The 22,095-nt window shown below is 45.5% G+C and overlaps 1 protein-coding gene across 3 annotated transcripts in view; it reads right to left on the minus strand.

Moving 5' to 3' along the window:
- CHD2 (chromodomain helicase DNA binding protein 2) overlaps positions 1-22,095 on the minus strand; it is a 57,750-nt gene that overhangs the window by 28,621 nt on the left and 7,034 nt on the right. For 2 of the 3 annotated variants that reach the window (XR_664071.1, XM_009335175.1), the window contains exons 3-9: positions 13,372-13,579; positions 10,488-10,574; positions 4,069-4,130; positions 2,578-2,700; positions 2,098-2,247; positions 1,045-1,178; positions 142-367 (exon numbers count right to left, since the gene is read on the minus strand). Coding sequence is in view for 2 of the 3 variants with exons in the window: in XM_009335175.1 (XP_009333450.1) it covers positions 142-367; positions 1,045-1,178; positions 2,098-2,247; positions 2,578-2,700; positions 4,069-4,130; positions 10,488-10,574; positions 13,372-13,579 (990 nt within the window). In the remaining variant the exon portion in view is untranslated. The remainder of the gene's footprint in view (positions 1-141; positions 368-1,044; positions 1,179-2,097; positions 2,248-2,577; positions 2,701-4,068; positions 4,131-10,487; positions 10,575-13,371; positions 13,580-22,095) is intronic. The other variant, XM_009335176.1, reaches the window with a different exon arrangement.

Below are 22,095 nucleotides of genomic sequence, written 5' to 3' on the forward strand. Positions count from 1 at the left end.
GAGCGTTGTGCACCAAAAATAGTTGCTTTGGAGGACACATGCTTTGCAAGAAGAAATCAAATGTTTTCAGTCTTGACTCTGCAAACCTCTGGCTAAAAAAGATTCGCCCAAGACCAAATCACTGGTTGAAGTAAAGCATACCATTGCTTGATCTCCTCCTCTTTTTTCTTGAAGTTTTCTAGCTTTTTCAGGCCCTTCACTTTCTGCTGCTGCAGGGACTCTTCACTCTCCCATGTGCTATGGATGTATGACCAGCCTTTCCATTTGATCAGGTACTGAACTTCTCCCTCATCCTTTTCAGGATCAAAGTCAGCGCTTGGGTTGCCATTGGCTTCAGTTGCATACACTGTGGTGGAAGCACCAGTGGCTGCAAAAGAAATCAGGCTGCAGTCGGTACCTTTGTTACCAAGCACTGGACTTGAACTGCATTAGAGCAGAAAGTTATTTTTCTAACACATCTTTTGTGAGAGCACAAAGAATATCCTACAGATTCTGCAACCCAGTAAGACAGGCACACAAAAGTTTTCCATACAACAGAATCTTTTGAAATCTCTCGATCGTAAATGCTTTTTCTTTAAGTATAATTCAAAGGTCTCTTGAAAATGTTCACGACCATTCAGTTTTACAAAAACACTTTTGTAAGGCTATGAGAACAAAACATCAGCTTTATTTTCATTATGGCTTCGTCAATGGAGCTATGAAAACTGACTCTATCGTTATGAAAACTGACTCTACTGGAAGATCTGTTTTATAGTTCAAAGAGGAGAAAAGCAAGAATTGCAGAACAATGAATGCATCTTTAAAATGCGTGCACACTAAATGAAAGCTGCCAAGCACATAAACTTGACATTTTAGGTTTTTCAATACTAGATTTTACAAAAGCTGCTAGAAGACATAAATAAGAGGCACAGAGGAAAGGGTGAAGAGCACTGAAACAACCCTTGGCTCCACTTTGAAGTTGCAAAAGCATTGCACCAGGTCAAGAGAAACTGTGAGCGCACATGACTGACATCAGAAATAAAGGCTTTTTCCAGAACTACGCACCTCCTTTTTTTCCAAGCCTGATGTCCAAGACTTTCTCAATAGTTTCACTGTTGTCTTGTTGTTCATCAGCTCCTTCCCCAGTCATCTCTATCAGGTCATCAGAATCCGTCTCAAAATCATCATCTTCTTTGTAACTGAACAAGATCAAAACCAAACTGATAAAAAGTCCTTGACCCTTCCCAGTCCAGAAACACACAGAATGGCACGGACTGGAGGCAAGCCTTCTCCAGCATTTATCCTGGGGTTCAGTGCGTGTTCAGCACATGCATTTCTTAAGTTAGCCGTTCAGTATTTTTTCCTGAGACACTCAGATAGCTACACTTTATCAGATTAATACTTTATCTTGTCCATATACTTTTTCTGACCATGGCCAACACCAGATGCTTCATGAGGAGGTGGAACAATCCCTGCAGCAGAAGCAAGACCATCAACAGAGAAAGTCTCCTCTATCCGGTGAAAGATTATTTTGTGCTTAACAATGGAGGTTGCAGAGCATCGAAAGGTTGCATGGGTGCCTACACTGCCCTAGGAACTACACTTCCCATCTCTGATGAACATTTAACCACCAAAAAATATTCTTTGGGTGGCTCTTTGCAAGTCCCTTATTAGGGCCGCCAAAAGGTGAGAAGGTATACTGGGGAATGGATGATGCTTTACCTCCAGCGTGTCTCAACTTTCTGTCCCAAGGCATTACCTATCAGCCACTCAGAAAATTGGTCCAATCTAGCACAGCTCATTTTACTCATTTTAATCTATTATTTGCAATTCTTAATCTCATCTGAGTGTGCTTTAGAAACATTATGCAAACCTCCTCACATTTCTCTAAGAGGGACTGGTAAATATTCCCTCCTTTACAGATGGCAAAGCAAGGTAAAGAGAAGTCAGATGTTCGCAGCATGAACCTGTCAAAAGAACCACATCTCAGCCAGCGGATATCTGCAGGGCAGAGCAGGGTGTCTCTGCAGGATCACACAGGGATTCAGGGCCCTCTGGTGCCCCCTCTTCCCCGGCCAGCCAGCTCTCATCATCAAGTAAGCCTGCACTTCTCAATACCTGACATTTTTGGCTGCTCTTCGTCGAGTTTGTCTCTTGGGTGTCTCATCATCTTCGTCGTCATCATCATCTTCAGATGAGTCCGGTTTCTTTCTCTTCTTCCCACGCTGGGGTTTGTGAGGCTTTTTAACACTGGTTTTGGCCACTGTTCTAAAATAAGAATTAATAAAAAGCCATAATACAGCATGTTTTACGTAAACATCCATTTTAGTAAGTCTTTAAGAAAGCATGAATCTCAAATATTAGACTCCTAGGGATTTAGTCTGCTCTAAGTACCATGGAAACCACTGCATCACTCACTGGAGCATGAAATGGGCAGACGAGAGAGTAAATAGGTCCTAGATTTACTAGGTCGTAAACAAGGGCAATATTGTGGAAGAAAACCATTCTTTAGCAACAAATAGAAATTACCTCTCCACCCAGCACAGGCAGAAAAGATATATGCAGAAAAAGAGACAGACTGAACCAACCGCTCCTTACCTTCTTTGGGCAGGTCTTCTTGCTTTAACTTTCTTCGGTTCAGGCTCACTCTCTCCACTGGTGCCTTGCTCCCCTCCATCTTCATCCTCTTCTTCACCAGAGACCTCTCTTTTCCATTTATTTCTACGGTCAGAAATGTAGGTCACGAAGGGCAATCATATTTCCACACAAATACTTGGCTAAGCAGACATCCAAGTCATCTAGGTTAATACTAGCAGGCCATAATTGCAAGAAAAAGTTCAAAACTGCATTCTTGGTTGTTCAGTGAAATGCATGGGGGATTTTGTGGCATGATTCTCTGCTTTTAGAAAGAGGTCTTAGTCACCTAGGTTTTAGTTCACGTAGGGGCAGTGTATCTTCAGTGAGAGTGGCTCTTAACATACTACAACAGTGCTTGTGGCAGAGCCGTATGTCTTACAACTGGGTGTGCAAGTGCTTTAATTTATTTACTTTTCATTTCCACTACTGCATTTCTGAAATGAGCTGGAAAAATCTTAAGAGAAGTGCTCACTTTCACTTATGGAGTACGAGCCACAACATGTGCAGTTACATGATCTCCTTGTAGCCCAGAAAATGGAGCGAGAAGTCTCCTGCCATCTAAATTCAGGCAATTCAGGTTTCCAAGTGTGAAGCCAAATCACACTGCACCATTAGTGGAAGGAAGCAGGTTCTCTGTGAGTGATTCAGAGCAAAGCTGCAGCTCCTAAATGCCCTTTGAAGGAGCCTCTCTTCTCTCCAAGGGGTGGGGAGTCCACAGAGATTATTCCCCTTGCCCAGGAAAGGTCCATACTACCACAGTCCTCCCTGTGCTTTATTACCTTCCATCCTGTTCTGCACTGGTGTGTACAACTGAATGAAAAATTAAAAGACATGAAACAGGAGAGAGAGAGCTGGATCATGTGGCTGTGTTTAAGTTTTCTCCAGCAGGCAGCTTGGAGTTCCCTTCAGTTCACGTCAGTGTTTGGAAAAACTAGAAGGTACTTATTAGATGGAAAAAGGCAGTAAAATATGACTGCAAGTGAACTCAGTTATGGTGATCCGACATCCAAAATATCCTTTATGGAAGGTTTTTTGTTGTAGTACAGGGTTATGAAAGATACAGGAGGATAATCTGGCATTTTATTCTCTATTAATCAAAAAGGAGAAAGGAGCAGTGATTAAACTGTTTTAAGTATCTCTGAAGGAGAATAAGTAACCTGATGGAGAAGCTAAAGACTGACAACAGAAAGTGAACCCGATTTGTTCGGATTCTGTCACAGGCAAAGTGGGAAAACATAAACAAAAGAAAAGTTGGGAAACTGCATCCATCTGTAGATCCATATTCATACTTCAATTTTAGTTATCCAAAGTATTATTACTGGAAATATTAAATAATTTTTTTACAAGCTCTCCATGTTGATAATGCCTACCAAACAATCCAATACTACTGTTCTGAAAAATAAAAAAAAAGACAAAGTACCACCATTCAAAACCCTTTCCCTAGAAACTTACGTTTTTTTCATTTGCTTCTGGCCTCTTCTTTTTGGGCTCTCATTTTCAGATTCACTACTTGCCTTTAATTGAAAAGAAAGAGAATCAGGTTGTAGGCTTCACTCTGGACTGTCTCCTCAAGGACACAACTGAAACGCATGCACGCGGTCTGAGCTCAGACACAGCTCGACTGCTCTTTCACTGCAGCGCTGGAAGGATGCTTTGGTGCGACGGGGCTGCAAAAGAGCGGGCAGCTCCCCGGCACCATTCCCTCTGCGCCGCCTCGGCTGCAGGGTTAATGCCGCTGTGCTCTCAGCACGAAGAAGGTAACTCTGCAGAAAGGCTGGAGAGCTCTACTACAACATCTGTTCTGGAGTCCCTGAGCTTGGAACGCGCAAGGCTGCAACCCACCTACCCCTCAGCATCAACCTCCAATACCTGGCAGATGCTGTCTCAGCGGTGGCAGTGGCCAGGCAGACCTGCAGTGTGTGCAATACCCCATGGATTACAAAACCACGGGGTGAATTTAACCCACCAAATCTTGCGCTGCCCGGTGCTGGAGGGGAAAACGTACCCCAGAAAGAGAGAGGGAGGGCAGCTCAGCTGCTGCTACCTCTGCCTGCGGTGCAAGGTGAGCATCGCTCCTGCCTGACGCTCGAGAATCAGGCAGCAGCGTGACTTTGTGCTTTCTGGACAGCACTTTCGGGGCCTGCTGCAGTGCTAAGGCTCAGCTATTTTACAAGGCTCTTAACTGAAAGCGCAGTGGCTGAATGTACTTTCGTGAGCACCCATACTATCCTGCAATATTTGGGGGCGTTCAGGCTTAGTTTCTGTGATTGCACAAACTTTCGCAGCCACACAAATGCCTTATGATCTTTGCCTTCATTAGAGAAACTTCCTATAAGGAAGGAAATTCTTATAAAAAGACAATATTCTCATCACAAGAGTGTCCTTGCTTTCCTGAGTCACTGAGGACCTGACTGGGTCAGAGCCGTGCCCTGCTACTTTCCCTCCTCCTAACCCTACAGTCTCCACCAGTGAAGTCTCTCTAGCTAAATATATAGAGTTATTCTAAGTACTTGATGTACTAATTTAAAAGTGGGCGTCATTAACTCCTACAGACCAAGACGGGGGGAAAAAAAGGAAAAAAAACCCCAAACTTTAGGTGGGTTGTACACAACCCCGTTTTCGTAAAAACTGGTCAACCGTAAAAACAGATTACCACACAAATAACACCCCTCAAACAACAGATGACTTCGCCTTATACACTTGCCCCAGAAAACACAAATTGGCAGGGAGAAAACTGAAGAAACCAATGTGAGATTTCTAAAAGAGTATTAAAATGATAGAAGTAGTCTCCAAGACTGCTTGCTCTACACACTTACTGGAAATCTTCCATTTCATACTGCTTTTTGCTGCAGTATTCAGCTTTAGCTCTAGGTAATGTCTGTCCATCACCACGGGTACTTCAGTTTGCACCTCCTGGTACACCCACCACCCTCCTAGCTACAGCTAGCAAAGCTTACAACTGAGAGCTGTTCACGGAAGAATTTTGTGAAATGGTGTGATCTGCAACATGAGAAAGTCGAGGCTCTGGAGAGCCATGGCCCACCCCTCTGCTTTCTTTCTGTATCCTTTATTTCCATTTTCCAGCTTCCCTTCCACCAACAGAAATTTCCTTCTCACTTGCATCAGTGTTTCCATTAAAACATACTGAAATACTGGATGCCATGTTAGACCAAAAGCTTTGTTGAATTTCATCATGGTTTGGTGTCAGATTTAGATGTGACACAACACCACCTTTTGCACCGTATCTTACTACGAACACATGTTCATTCACCTGTTTCATGGCCCTGCATGAAATCCCTGTCTCATAGACCAAGCATCCAGGAAGCAAGTGACCGGCAACCACCATGGAAAGCTCTGCCTACCATTGCAACATAAGCCAAGCATTCCACAGATTTCAATTTCGACACAGCTAAGTTTAAAAGTCCTCAATTTGCTTTTTCTCTTTTAATCTCTTATCCGCTTTCTGAAGCGTGCTGCTTTGCCACTCCAATTTTGGCACGTTTTTCGAGAGCTGTCCCTCAATGCACGTTTACTTTTTGTTGTCTTTTGGCAAACCACAGGTAGAGAGAGGTGGATTTTTCTTCTGCTCTGCGTCAGAGATGATCAGGTTTGGAGAAAACCAAATACAACCTTTGGTTCTTTGAAAGTAACTCCACTTCTTTGCCAAAAAACTGTTTTTCAAGTTTCTAGTGTCCACTTCCCTAATGCCTCTACTCTTCCCCTGCTCTGTCACTGTCTCTACAAAGCTGATGCTCATCTCTTAATGACTCGTCTTGTCCTCATCGCTTTCTGCCTTGAAAAATGTAACTTGTGACTGCAATTCAGCCGCCTTCAGTTATGTTTTTCAAAGACACCATTGTCTTTTTTGGATATGTGTCAAGCCCAGCTCTATCTCCTCTGACACTGCCAGTCCCCAGCCTGAGTCATCTGCCTGCCTTGTGCTCCCACATCCTCCCTGCCCAAGTGCCGGGAAGCACCGTGCCTGCAGCCCTGCGCGCAGACACCGGTGACTCAGCCTCTCCTCCCCGCTCCGTCGCCTACCACCAACCCGCGTCTCCTTCTCACCAGCTCCTCCTGGCATCCTGACCCTGGGGTGCCAGGCTCCAGCCCCTGGCTGAAAGCTGCTTCCTACCATTTTATACATAAATAATAATACAATTTATTTTAAAAGCATAAGCACATTTTAGCAACCTCTTAATTCCGCTTAAATCCACATTTCAGGACCCAGCTGCAAAACTCTACGCTGACTTGCTCAAATCAGCCCAAGGGTGAGATTTGCACCTCTGCCCTGGACTCTGCAGCACAAACAGAGCTTGTGCTTGTAACACCCCGTTATCAACATCAACCCACAGGCTCGGGCTGGTGGTAAATTCCTCGGTTAAGGAAGCACAGATGATAACCAGGGAGTTGGGAGCACACCAGGTCCGGAGCATGCACCTGAGGTCCTGTCTGCACTCCAGCCTGCCACCCACCGTCATCAGGAAGCAGACTGGTTGGGAAATCGCAGGCTACTTGAATTTTAATAACGTCACCTCCCTGAATGCCACAAGCTAAGCTGACAAAATCTGTTTCCAGTCCCCACCAGGGTTTCTGTCAACCCAGCAAGAGATGCTGGGTGCACACTCCTCACTCTCAGAGCCTGAGCACCAGCGCTGGCAAAACTCTGCTGGGCTCAGGCTGCCCCTCCGGGGTGCTGCTGCTGTGGCCAAGGAGAAAGATGACTTGCCTTCCCTAGTTCCCCTTTCCCCTACCAAACACTATAAACATGCCCAACTTATTCCGGCACCACTACTTCCAACTGGACTAGGAACTGGCCTCTTACAATTTGCTTTCCCCACCTCCACCTGAAGGGATCAGCCTTCCCTCTCCATGCCTCACTGATGCCTCCCATCTAATTTATTCTTTCTCTCTCCCAGCACTTAAAAATAGGCACACTTTTACTAGATTAATTATGCTGTATTTTGCTGTGGAACGGTGCTGTACAAAACGTAATGATGCTGCGTATGCAGCACCAAGCAGGGCAACACAGCAGCAGCTTTAAAGTTCTGGTCCTACAGATGGTCCATGAGCGTCCTCCTGCTAGCCTAGGGCAGAAGCAGAGACTCAAGGCCATTGGCATGGTCAAGGGGAGCCTCTTGAGCTCGTGCTGCCTAGTAGGAGATGAAAACTTGCTTAAACAGAGGCAAGAAATATTTCAGACTAAAGTCAAAGGGAGGATTTGCTCATTTCAGGCTTAACAGAGGCCAAGCTCTAGTGCCCCAGAAAAGCTGGAGAATCTCAGCTCGCCAAGCTAGTTTTCTTGTCTGCTGCAGTTCTCTCTCCCAGTGATACCAGTAGTGTTTAAACTTTCCGCAAAGACATGAGGCAAAGCATTAATCAAAAGACAAATGAGCAGAAATTTTTTTCAATAATAAACACAACTGTATTTTGGGAACACCTCTGGTGCATGACTTGTGGCCTCTCTCTCACAGAAAAGATGCCATTTATTACTAACTTCAATCTCAAACCATCCTTTTTATAGCAAAAAGACTGTGTCTGTTTTGGGCACACTTATTTCTCGACTGCCCCAGAATACTCTGAAAGGCACCTGGCTCTGCATGTCTCACTTCCCCTGGCTGAAACCTTAAGCTGATTTATTAACTGCAAAGAAAATGCAAGTACTGTTTTTACTAAAAAACTCACATGTGCTCTTATTCCTGGAGACAGCTCTAGTCCTCTGAGCAGCTCTGTACCCCTATGCAAAACTACACTTTCGCTTCCTGATCTTTCAGCCCGCGCCTCAGTATTGATCGCAAGTTATCACCCTCTCTGATTGCAGCTCAGAGACCTACACAACGTGCCCGGCGGCCTCCGGGCAGTTCCCACAAGGCAATCGTTTCTAACACAGAAATAACCCTGACCAAACTGCTGGTCTCAGAGGACAGACTAGTGATTGAACCACCTCCACCTACGCACGATCTCCCCCGAGTAGGGCGAGTCACGGGGCAGCACATGGGGAGGTGTGATGGCTGATTCTTGTTCTGCACTCTGAGCCTGCCACGCTGCCTGGGCGATGCTGTTTGCTAATTTCGCAGAGAAGCGTTAGGGAAGAAGGCAATTAAAAGCTCCTAGACACTGTGCTGGAAGTCCCAAGCAGCAAGCGACAGGAGCAGGTCACTGATGACAGGATTAACCCTGTAAAGGTAAAAAGCAATCTTAAGAGGTGTCAAGCGCCTTGGGTTTCTGCCAGCTCCAGCAGCAGCAAGGAGTGCTCAGCACCATGCAGGCTCGAGCTATGCTATTTCCTCTCTCTTGGTGTTTAGGTCTTCCAAAAACAAGACTTTCCATCTCCTCCTGCTCTTTGCGAGGCCCCAGCACTGTGCTCCTGAAATGTCACACCCTCCATCGGACTCTGCTGCAGATGGGAGTTGCCCTATGGGGACCAGTCAGTGTTGCTTTGGGGAGAGAGGGGGGAAAGGGGTGGTCCAATTTTGTTAATTTTGGCTTTCCGTTTCACGAAGGTGGCAGTGGGGTCATTTGGAGGACTTTTTTTTTGTTTTTTACAATATTTTGTGGTATAGCAAAGTTTTTACATATTGGATTTTTTTTTTTTTTAAACTTTATCGTACCTTAAGTAGTAGGAAATAAAGATATCGAAAAAGAAAACAACATTTGCAAAACCACGTAATATTGTAAAACAAAAAAAGACGGGACTTACCTGAGCCCCTAACAGGGCACTCGGGTCTGCAGCGGAGGTCTGTGGTGGGTGTGACATCGCCAGCACAGTGCATGCCGGGGCATCGCACAGAGAGGCGGCCAGCGAGCCTGGGCTTTGCCGAACTTGAAAAGGAAAACAAAAGCTAAGTCAATGATGTGCCCCAAGCCCCTTCTTAACCTGCTGCTACGCGGGACATCCAGCACAGGAGTCTGGGGGGGGCAGGTGGTGACACTGGGGGTGCCGCAAGGCTCAACGATAACGTATCAGAGCAAGGAGCCAGAGACCTGTGTTTGCCGCACGACTTGGACCCCTCGAGCATCCAAACACACATTTTGGCGGCGAAGCACAAATAGCCTGACCATCAGAGAGCACCACTGGGCTCCGCTCTGCTGAAAATCTGGCTGCTTATCTTCAGATTCCCAACTGCATGTTTTTGTACCTAGGTCTAAGCCCCACGCTTTACTTTCGGTGTAAGCCTCTCTCTGGTTTTCTTTCCCCTCTGCTATAGCTACTCAACCTTCCTGAAGACATGCAGATGAAAAGCTCTGTGCAGAAAGCCTGTTAGATGCAAATGAACGTGGCAGCTAATTCCCACATCTTCAGAAAAAAAAAAAAGTTCTGAAAAAAGAACAATTAGAAGGTTTGTCTGCTAGGCTCTGACCACTGTCACCTCCAACTGAAGCATAAAAAACTCCCCAATATTCAAGCAAAGAAAAGTGATGGTTCATAAAGCTGAATACACACAAATGCATTTATCAGCATGATTCATTCCGGGATGGGCAACAATGACTGTTTTGTTGTTGTGAGGTGCTTCTGGGAAGTTTCCTTTATTTCTGCTCGGATTTGTGTTGTGTTTTGGTTTTGGTTTTTTATACAGTCTCATTCTCTCCAGGACATTTCTACAGCAGAGCATGACTTGCATTACGCCCCATTCCAGCAATCAGATCAGTGCATGCAGATCTCAGCCCACGCAGTGTCCCGCTGACTCCAGAGGTCTCAGGCCAAGCGGATCCAACTGCAGGACTGGGACCTTAACTGTGAGCTCCAACATCCACGCACCAAGCTAGGACTCAGTGTTTACAAGGCAACGCAGACGAGACCTGCCTTTGCTCTTTGGGTTTGGTTGTGTTTATATGTTCAGTAATCCCTCATCTTTTTTTTTTTTTTTCCTTACCTCATCTTTTATATTAAATCGCGATGGTTCTTGTCTGCTTCGGTTTGACCTCCTAACCCCATAAACATCAGGATATTCTTCCCACATCTGCAAAATAAACAGACCATCAGAAGGCCTGCTTCACCCCAATTATTTCTGACATTTTAGAGAAGTTTGATGGTGAATGTTTGGGTTTTTTTAAAAAAAATCAACATAAAACCATTAGGGAATTAGCAACCAGTAGATGGACACTTTAAAAAACTGGCTGAAAAGGATTATGATTATTTTGGGGTATTTGGTAACACTCTAAAGCAGCATGTTTTATCTCAGCATTATCCTTATAGTGGTCCATCTTTCCACCAGGGTACAAATTACTCTCCAGCTCATTCAAGCTGAAGGACAGAGCGTTGAGATAGCCAGCCTCTGCAAGCAATGGTGCTGAAGGTAAGGAGGCAACACCTTGCACGTGGAATGAACGGACGTACCAACACAAAGGGACAATTCACTGTTGCTAACAGCTTCCACCACAATTCCTTTCCATAGGGAAAACCCCACCAGCTGCCTGACGAGCCCGGTGAGGAGAAATTACCAGCAGCAACTTCAAAAGTGAATTGTGTGGCCCAGCCTGGATGGCAAATGGACCAGGGCACCCTGTCCTTTGGCGAGGCAAGGTGGCAGGACTACCGGTTCTTCTCCTGAATGCACTGATGCGAATGTGGTTTGGCAGCGCAGGACATGTGGATGTGCAGAACCGACTACTGGGAATGGTTGTGCTCTATTTGCTGTAACCAGGCCCTAAATAGTTTAAGACACTGTATAACAGCATGCATTTGTTCTTGCTGGATGGACAGGAGGAGAAGGGGGAGACAAGAATTGATGCCCTGAGGGACATGAGTGTAGAGCTGTGTTGGTGACACAGGACACCAGAAGATTTACAGGGCAGATACAAACCACCAACATGCCTTTCAAACACCTACACCAACGATCCCTCTCTCCCTCAGCAGAGCTTATCCTCTTACAGTTTTCTAAACCTATTCATTCTCCTTCTGCTTCTCTCTCCCTCCAGTCCTCAAATGTCTCTGCAAGCAACTGGCAGGAAGAGGAAATCAAAATACTTTGCCAGATGCAGCAGTGACTTGGGTTTGAGAGCACGATGAATACAAGGCTGCAGCCCAGCAATTTTTCTGCTACTGTTAAAGGAGTAATGGGGTAACACTGCAACGGACAGATTGTGAAGGTGTGTATCTGTTGGGCATATGAGTACAGAGATAAATTCACATGAAAGAAAAACTCAAAATACTCCTCGAACCGTCTGAAGAACTTGTCTTTTCATCTTTTAAATGGCAGAGTTGTTGGATGAGGGATCGACTCCCGTGACAAATCTGAATAGCACCTAACGCAAATTAACCTCACCTTCATGGGTGTATCTAGACAGAAATACAAAATAAACAATAATATAATAATTAATTGCATTGGTTATTCAAGCGGAACAGGTATCAACACGCCTAGGTTAGACCTAGCTAAGGAAAACACCCATTAACAGAGACATTAAGGAAGGGAGAGGCTTTCTTATTAGAGGGTGCCCTGATCTGTGTGTCTCATCTATGCTAATTACCACCGTGCATATGGACGTGCTCCCTCATAGGATAATTTTAATGTTCATTGTTAGGGACATGCTCTTAGAAGCCCACAGAGGAAGAGAAAACTTCCTTCAGTCCCCACTTATCAACAATATAACAGAAATTTGAATACTGTGTTACCACAACTGCCTTAGGAACGCATCCTTCCTTGCCAGTCTGAACACAGGAGATTTGGCCACGACCTGAGCCGACAGCCTAGAGATTTGCGAGAGGGAGAAGCTGGTAACAAAAGCCTTCATTTCTCCCTTGCAGGTAGGTGGGGAGCACAGGCTGCAAGCACTGTCCTTCTCAGTCTTTACATACATAGCAACTTTCTTCATAAAACTCACTCTCATGATCAAGCTGTGCAAAGTGCAAGCCACAGCTAAGAAGAACAGGATAGTTACCACAAACAAACAAACAACTGACCTAACCTGATTTTCCTTCCTCCAAGTAAACTCAGTTCACCGAGTTCCTGTCTCCAAATGGGTATTTGGGCTCCTCTTTCTCACCTCACACCACACTGTGTTACTCAGGTGCCTCCATTCCTCAGGTAAAGCAGGTATCCAAGGCACAGCTTCTGCACTGGGCAGCGGCTCACCAACCAGGGGGACACCACATGCATTGAACACCTGCAATCCCTTTTCCTCCTGTGCAGCAACAGGTGGAGGGCAAACCTGGTTATTTGAGGGGGGTATTGCTGGGGGTAGCTAGGAAGTTGTAGAAAAAAACACAAGAACCACTGTTCTGGACATAATAAATAATAAAAGTTAAATAGCTTTTTTTCCTCCTCCTCTTTTTTTTTTTCCCTTTACTTTTTTCAAAGAGGAAGACAGTGACGGAAACAAACCAAAGTGGCCCAAATCCTAGACAAGCATTCTCCTGATTATATACCACATAGGGAAGCTTTACTACTTCTGAGGGAGAGGAGAGACAGGAGAGAGGAGTGGAAAGACGGAGGGAGAGGATGAAATGACAGGGTCATGTATTGATGACAGGCGCCTGCCCCTTATTCGCACCAGTCAGCCCCATCGCTACCTGTGTGGTGCCCAAAGGGCTGTCCCATCAAACACACAAGCTCCTGCTCACAAGGATGACACCAGCAGGGCACAAGCACACAGACCAAACAGCCAACGAGTGACTTGGGGACACCAGAGGTCGGAGGCCGTTTGGTCAACGTGCAAAGTGGTAGGGAAACTGAAGACAGCTTCATTAAGGTCCTGCTTTCTGCCCTTTTGTGGTGGGTACAAGGGTAACAAGGCTATGCAGAGCAGCAGGGGCAATACCTTTTTAACATCTGCTATCCTTTCCTTCTTAGAGGCCGGTTTTTCTTTGGTTTCAGGAGGGGTCTGCTGGGATTTCGAACCCGTTGATTCACTTTCTGATTCAGACTGACTTTCAGAGGACTCCGAGCTGCTGTTTGACTCGCTGCCCTGCTCACTTTCAGACTGGCTTGCAGAGTCAGAGCCAGAGGCTTCTTCGGATGCTGAGTGACTGATGGTAGAGAAAGAAGAGATTACAATTTAACTGTACTGTCACAGCTTTCAAATAACGCAGCAAGCAAACCTGAGCCAAGCCCAAGCTACAGTGATAGGCTTGGAATAGCCTAAACGCAAGTGTGAACCGCACCGTCCCAAACGGACACTCTGCACTGGCATATTGAAGCAGAAACAATTCCTTCCCAGGACAGGCACTGAACACATGGGCAACAGTGCAGGCTCCAAATCACTGTAAGTATCTCCTGCTCATCAGCCAAAACAAGAAGAGTGGCGGGACCATGAAGAGAAGCATTTGCAGAACCAGCAGCATAGGTCCTCCAGGGAGGATCTGGCTTGCTCAGAGCAAGCAAGAATAAGATATATTGGGAGCTGGAGTGTCCAGAGACCACCCGTCTATATTAAAGATAAGCAGTTGCTCCGGCATGGCTCTCCACTACACCCTAGTACGGCCGGTGGTTCAAAAATCCAACATCCAATTTCTGAAAGAAGCCAGCACCAAATACTATATACATAATACTATATATTATAGTAAGTATCGTGTTTCTTGCAAAAAGAATAAATTCGGCAACAGAGCAGCAGAAAGGAGCTTAATACAGGCATGTGGCTGGGGCAGTTCCTGTTTAAAGGATTACACCAGTGCTGTGAAGACTGCATTTCTCAAGTAGCCAATAATGGGGGAGTAGAACATCAAATAGGTGTATTTCTTTTTTTTTTTTTTCCCCTTTACAGTAAAATGGATTAACATACAGAATATTCACTTAAATGCAGGCTCCTCAGCAAAACAAAGAGAGGTCAAACTATTTTAGGTGGCCAAAATACTCAAATACCTTTGCCCAATCACTCCAACTTCTATTTTTCATTTAAAATCCAATTAAAGAAAACAGAAAACTCATTACAACATATAACATACATGCTAGTAACACGGCATTACAAATCCCACTCTGTCACAAACCAAAAAGCAGTGCGGCACTAACAATACTACAAACGTTTTGAACAAGGAGCATCCCTTTCCAAGTCAGCTCTTGATCTGCAGCTAGATGCTTTCGTAATATTTATGGGCATGCTGCAGATATAACATCATGAAAAGAAGAGTCAGGAAAACTTTGCAGAGGGAAACCATATTTTTAATTTTTCTCCTTCTGTACAAAACTAGAAAAGTAACAAGATACGTCAAAAGATCTGCTCAGATTTTACAATTCAAGAAAGAAATAATACAAAGACAAAAAAGCAAAAGCATGTGTGCGATTACATACAATTTTACAGAAATCAACCCACGCTATAGAGACGGGATCACTAGAGTCAGCTACTATTCATAGGTATATCCACCTACAAATAGGGCTAATTTACACCATGGAAAGTTTTCCACTCTCGGATAAAAATTCTTAAGGTATGTGTGAAATCTAACGGGGCTGGCCCCCAGCAGCTCCCGCATCAGCAGAGCTGCTCCTGCCTCCCCGCGCAGCGGCTCAGCTCCTGGCTGCCGTCTCCCCGGGAGCGGGCAGAGGGCAGCAGCCGAGCGCCGCGGGAACCTGCTCCAGAAATCCCTCCAGCACAGGGCACGCAGCCAGGCTCCCAGCCGCCATTTTACAGCCATCCCTCTTCCACCATCTTGCGATTTCGTTGCTGTGGCGGCTGCTGCTCTGGGTCTGTCCCAAGTCCTAAAATGGAAGGGTGCAGCATGCGCAGGGAAAAAAGAAACAGTGATGAACAAGAATTTCTAAGACTGAAGTAACAGAAACGGAGCCTTTTCAGGAAGGATCGGAGGGCGAGCCGTCACCGATGGTTGCTGGTTTCATCGTCCCAGCTTGGCTTCAAAGGAGATGGGGGTATCGCATCGCTCCCTCCTAGCAGGACTGGAAAATCGAGTTGAACTACCACCCTTCCAGGCTGCCCGGTCGCTCCTGCCTGTCCCACTCCTATCCATGACAACCAGAGGCACAGCCCCACGCACAGCCGTCTCGCTACGCCCTGCAGCTGCCTGTCCCTTCCTCTACATTTTCTGCAGCTTCCAGTTCCCTCTTCTCCACCACGGCCTTCCATCGCTGTGCTCTCCTGCTATGCCCCACTGCCAGCACCATCCACCACATCTCTCCCTGCTCACCTGCCGCCCTGCAGCTCTCCGCGCCGTTTCTCATTGAGCACGTCCATGGATCTGCTGACATCTGCTCACAACGTCCCGCCCAACCACATTGCTTTGCATCCCAGTCTACTTAGAGCGAGTGATGAAACTTCTCCGTTGGAGAATTTTCAGAGTTCCAGGGTTTTTTCAAGAAAACCAAGGGAATTTTATTAGGAAGCATTGCCACACCACTCGTGGAAACAACGCTCCAGCAGCTCTGGGGACAGCCGGTTTCCACGGGCAGGGCTCGGCAGGACACTGTCCCACAGAGCCTCCTGTGGGGATGGGGACTCGACCTCCACAAAAGAATGGGATCTGGAGGCATCCAAACCTCTACTGTCACGATGCAAAGTGGCAACATCAGGCCCTGGTTGAGTCATGTTGGCACCCCATGTTCCACAGGGATGCATGAAAGAGGAAGACACTTTTCTTCAATCAGATTTATTAGCAATAGCTGGAAGAAATTATAACCACCCAGGCTAGACTGAGGCCAGACAGTTTTGGCAGTATTTGTTTAAAGGCAGAACAGTAATTACTGGCCTCCTCCCACTCTGGAGCTCTTCGCTTCTCAAGGCCCTAAGCTTTATTTCAAGGACACGGCCTTTCTGCACATCAGCAGCCATAATTCATGGGCTTTATCCACAACATTATCTGGACACTATAATTCTTTTTTTCAAGATGTGAACTGTGTCATCTGAAAAGAGGGCAACTTCTCTAGTGACAGAGACAAATGACATACACATCCGCATGTACAGGTATGCACGCGCTTGCCCTACTAAGGAAAGAAATGCAGAGGCAAAGTGGTATGTCCTTTTGAAGGCTGTTGCAAATAATTCTTTTTTAATAAACAACCTGTTATCAAGGAAAAAGGATACGTCCTTGTCTTTATTTCTACATTGATAGAATAAAAAAAGAGAACTGAAAAGGCTAATTCCATAAAATAATCCTTTCTAACTATCACCAAGACAATCAGGAAGCATTTCTACCTGTCAACAGAGTATAAAGAATCAGCAACATTATATGTCAAGTCAGGCCTTACACTGTACATAACTGGAGATTTAAGTCCTCTTTTCAGAAGTTATTTTTGGAATATGCCCTGCTTTAATGCCCCTAAGTTAACATCCAAACAAGACCTACTTTCAATTAAACTGTAAGTGGGGGATAAGCTATGATTGTTGCAAAATCATGATTCAACCAGTCCACCCCCCTCCAAATTCAGCAGAGAAACACCCGTGAACATCAAGAAAGCTACGGTTGGACCGTTAATAACTCCCTTGAAGTGAGAAACTCCTATAAAAATTGACATCTGCTAAGACTCGGCCAAATATGTTCCCCTGGTTTCTAAGAAATACTTCAGGCTATAATTCTGTATTAATTAAGAGCCTGCTCCTGACTTGAGGGGGAAGAAAACCAAATCATCCCTTACCAAGAAGGAGACGTTTCTTCCAAGAAATAAGTAGCTGAACAGCAGCGATAAGACCCTTTACAATCAGGCATCTAAGTTTACAAGGCAATTACAGCATGCCTGAAGTCTCCAGCCTTAGTGTTTAATATTTCACATATGACTTCATTTTATAGGGAATCATCTTTGCTAACAGCAACAAAACGTTTTATAAGTTCCCAACAAGTACAAACAGTAGATACATTTCCAGAAGGTGCAAGACAAGCTGAAAAAGTGACACAATACGCTGTTTCTGGAACCAAGAGCTGACATGGGAATGGCTCTAACTGGGACCATGCTGCCCCAGACTTTAAAATTTGGCTTTTGATGGACAGAACTTGAATTCAGCCAGGAGGGATAAAAGAGGATTAATGATCCAAGACCCTCCCACAAGCCAAGCTCCTCCTAGCTTTAAGAACCGTTGTGAACATTTTGAATCTAAACAAGTTTGAATCCAAACAGCAATGTTCCACTGGGCTTCGCAAGCTCAGCAGGGACTCAGCACCAGCGAAACCACCCCATGCAGGCTCGAGAAGGTCCTTGGCACAGACTCCCAAGGCTGAATAATATCAAGGGCTGGATAATACCAGAAACCAAGTTTATTGTTCCCCTCCAGCAAACATACGCTTAACTCTTATGCGTTGTCGGACACAGCTTCACGTGTCCTGTGGATAACTGACACCCAGGTGTCCATCCACATCTCTGCTCACTGCCACCAAAAGGCCAAAGGCAGGTAGCTGGGAGACACCTCCTCTCCTCTCCCACCCATCCTCACTCTACACCCCATGTTCCCAGTACTCACCTTGTGCTCACGCCAGCACTGGCTGGGCTGCTGGACTCCTCCATGAGCCACTTGAACTTGATAACACATCAGAAGACTTGCCCAGAGAAACAGCAAAATATGTCTCTGCTGGCTTAGCAAGTAAATGAGGACCAAGCCTTCACAAGAATCAGGAACACTGGAAGTATACTACGTTTGGTAGCATAGATGAGTTGCAGAGGAGAAAAGGGGCAAGCAAGACCCCAATTTTGGGGCAGCAGCAAGCCAGCTGCAAGCCAGCCGCTCAGTTTGGCCACCCCTGGGTCCTCAACACCCCTCTCTGGCAGAGCCAAGCAAACTGTCTGCGAACAGCTCAAACATTCCAACTCCGTGGCAACCTTCAAACATACACGAGTGGGGTCATGTGCTGGAACCGCAGGTCAGCCCACCGGACCTGCTGCCATATGGTGCTACTGACCCACGACACAGCAGCGGGCAGCCGAGCTGCGACTCTCTGAAGTGAGCAGGATGTCCTCCCCAGACCAGGTGTATCTGTCAGATCCAGCTCTACGAGTACAGAGGCTTGGCTTCTCAGCCCCCGCAGCTCTTCAGCAAGGGCTGCCAGCCTCACCCATCCACCGGTGGCACTGACTCCAGATTTACTCTAAAGGACAGATCAGCAAAGCCAGTGGAGGCCACCAGTTTAAAACTATTTAAACAGATGTGTCTTCCTAAAGTGACCTAACACACAAACTGCTGTACATGCAATGGGACAGTGACAAACCACAGAAGATGCTAACACACTGACCCAGCTGAATACTGTGTTGCTGTTTAACACCTCCTTTGAATATTTTATCTATAAATGTGATGTTCGTTATTATATATAAACATATATATCGCAAATAAAAACATGCACCATCAGTTAATGTTGATGCATGCACCCAAGTCACACAGTAGCTGTTAAAAAGCACCAAACCACATTAAATTTCACCTCTAGGCTAAACAAGTCAGGGACAACAACACAAGACAGATTCTGGCCATAGGTGATCTGATGAAGAGAGGACTGAGAACTTCATGGGATCTATCCCTTGCCTTGGGATAAAATATGAGCAAATACTATAGTAAGCATAGCCAAGGCCATACAGACAGTACATGGAGCTTGCAGGAGAGCTAAGTGAACGACACTCAGATAGTGATACTGAAGATAAACTCATTCCTAGTTTTTTTAGTTCCCTTTATTTTATTCCGAAAGTCTATTAAAAAGTGATTGGTGCTTGCCTGTCTCTCAAGGCAAAGATTTTCTGAGTGATAAAAGTTGAGAAGGGTCAGTCAATGCAAGAGGTTTTCCCAACTTATTTCCTGCAGGCAGAGGAGGGAAGGGAGGGAAGAAAAGTATTCCTGCTATTCTACTATCCGTGGTATTCCTGCTATTCTACTACCATGCACGGTATGTATTTCTAACCATGATCTGTCTCAAAGCAGGGACTTAAACTGAAATATACTACTAAACGCAGCCAGGTTCTTCATACTGTTTAGAAGCGAGTCTCAAACAACTTTGAACACTGACAGTATAATTTGGCCAACTCTGGGCAGGCTTTCAAGGGGCACAACAAACACCCCCAAGGTTACAGGGTTGCCCCTGCCAGATAACAAACATGTCCTTCAAAAAACAGAAAAATATTTCCCCAACCTCATTTTGTGACCAGCAACTATTTTTTCTTAAATAGGCAAGTGAGAAGAGTTACCATGGAGAACATACACATTTTCCACATGTGACTGCAAACCTTGCTTGCAGAAGATGGGTGTTAATTACATTTACACAGCACTAAGCACAATAGGGCCATGGTGCTACCGTAACAACTGAGGGATTATGCACTCAGCAGGTATCCTATCTAAATAACCATCTGAATTGGGTTGTGCCGGGTTTCCAGCCTGGCTCAAAGGAGGGGAAGGGGAGGAGGCAGAGGGAAATCTTCACACACATTCTGACCACCGCTACTCGCCCCAGCACAGGACTCCCAAACGCCAAAGGCAAAGCAATCCTGAGTACACAGTGAGCTAAATATATCCCTGGCTGCTCTGCTGCAGCTCCCTGTAAAGCACATTGGGCTATCTTGAATGACAAGTATTTTCCAAAAGTGGGGTTTTTTTTCTCCACTACAAAGACACCACATTATGCTTGCATAAGCAAGCAAAACGAGCAGTTCATTCATGATTGGGAGAGCTGGCTCTCTCGCTCTCTGATCTTTGAGCCAGAGGCTGAAAATGCCCGGGATGTTTAGTGGGAAAAGAGAAAAAGAAAAGGAAAAAAAAGCACAGGGACAAAAGGAGTCAAAACCTGTCTGCTTCATTAAGAAGCCCCATTGAGAATCTCCAAAGGCAGCATCCTTCCCCCTCCCTGCACAGAAAGGGAAGGACAAGGAAGGACAATTGCAGTTCTCAGGATTTTGAAAAGGGCCCCTCTCTCTCTCCCCGGGGAAGGCGGCGGAGCGTTTCAGCCCTCCACATCCACCATCCGCGGGAGGACCCAGGCTGGCTCCTGGCAGCACCCACCGCTGAGCACCTCCTCACACCCGCAAACGAAAGGAGCCCAGGGGCACACACCTTCCCCTAAGGCCGAGCCGGCGGGCAGGGCTTAACTGCCTGTTGCCCTATGCCATTCCAGCCACAGCTTCTGCTTTGTCACAGCCGGGGACAGCCAGGCTAAAGCTCAGTGGCATCACAAAGGGAACTCTGCACACAGGCAGCATCCGACTTTTTGTAAAGGACATGTAGATACATGGCGGGGGGGACAGGGGGGGACAGGACTGGAGTGCACACACACGATTTTGGTTTAAATTAGTACAGAAAGGGTGGTTGTTTTTTCTCCCTTAACATCTGCAAACTTCCTTTAAGACCTAACAGATTAAAGAAATGCAGTAAAATATGGAAATTTAGGACCCAAAAATCATTAACAAGAACATGAAGGTGCACAGATTCCTTTCTGGTTCCAGATGACCTGCAGTTCAGAAAAGGGAAGCCTGACCTGGCCTGAGGGTTTTATTCCAAGTGACTGTTAAAAGCTGTTTTTAACCAAGAGATTTAAGGCTCATCATTAAGCCTCCCTTTTACAGACAGCACATGGCATTCAAAGCTCTCAACTGGTGACAACTCCAGTTAAGAGCAGAGGTTCCTCCCCATGAAAGAGATGCAAATGACTCCTATAATTAATATATTAGCAATTCTATTAAGTCATCTATACCTAGCAATAGAACTTGCAAGAAACACAGTTACAACACAATTTTTTCCTAAGGAGCCAGGTGTTCTGGAGTCAGTGGATTCTCGACATTGCAACACACTTGTTCATAGCCAGGGTAAAGGTTCATGAGCAATGAAGTGTTCAGCATCCCATCTGTGAAGCACCCGGTGCTTGGCAAACATACTCCACAGAAGCCCTGCCAAGATGAAACGCCACGCGAGCATTACCAGCACAATACCAGAAGGGAATCAGGGATCACCGTTTCAAACTTTTTATTTTTTTAATCTTAGAAGTCAAGGCCAGAAAAACACACATACTACAGCATAGATTATCTCAGCCCACAGGTAAATATAAAGCAAGCTGTATATTGGAAATTATAATTTAGCACCAGTGCTGCACAAGCACTCATGTAATAAGAGCTACTGCACATTTGGAAAGACTCATCAACATTTTGCTTATTATATCCAAAAGACACTCCCAGATCCAAGAAAAGGAGGCATTAACCGCGTGACAGACTTACAAAAGCTTATTGCAAGTCACTCGATGTGAATTTTTCATCTAGTCTTTTTTGCTTTCATTTCAAGGATCCTTTACAGGATATAGAGGCAGACTTTACAAGCACACCACCACCTGTTTAAAGAGCATCTTCAAATGGCATTTCAGCACACATCTTAATAAAAACACACCGGAAAAATTTATGTAAGACACCATGTCAGTAGAACAGTACATCCTTTGCTAGAAGGCTGCTTATATCTAATTATGGTAATCCAGGCCATCCCCTCCCCCAGTGCCATTCTGTTTGTATTTATTTTCCTTGAAGGAGAGATAATGCAGAACAGAATCTTTCTCCCTCCATTATCACCTTCCTGAGCTGGATTTCAGCTAGGGGCAATGGGACATTTAGAAGCGCTTCTCCATCTTCAGAACTTAACAGCCTAATTTAACATTGCAAT

The sequence above is a fragment of the Pygoscelis adeliae genome, unplaced genomic scaffold, assembly GCF_000699105.1.
Source record: "Pygoscelis adeliae isolate BGI_AS28 unplaced genomic scaffold, ASM69910v1 Scaffold21, whole genome shotgun sequence".
Lineage (NCBI taxonomy): Eukaryota > Metazoa > Chordata > Aves > Sphenisciformes > Spheniscidae > Pygoscelis > Pygoscelis adeliae.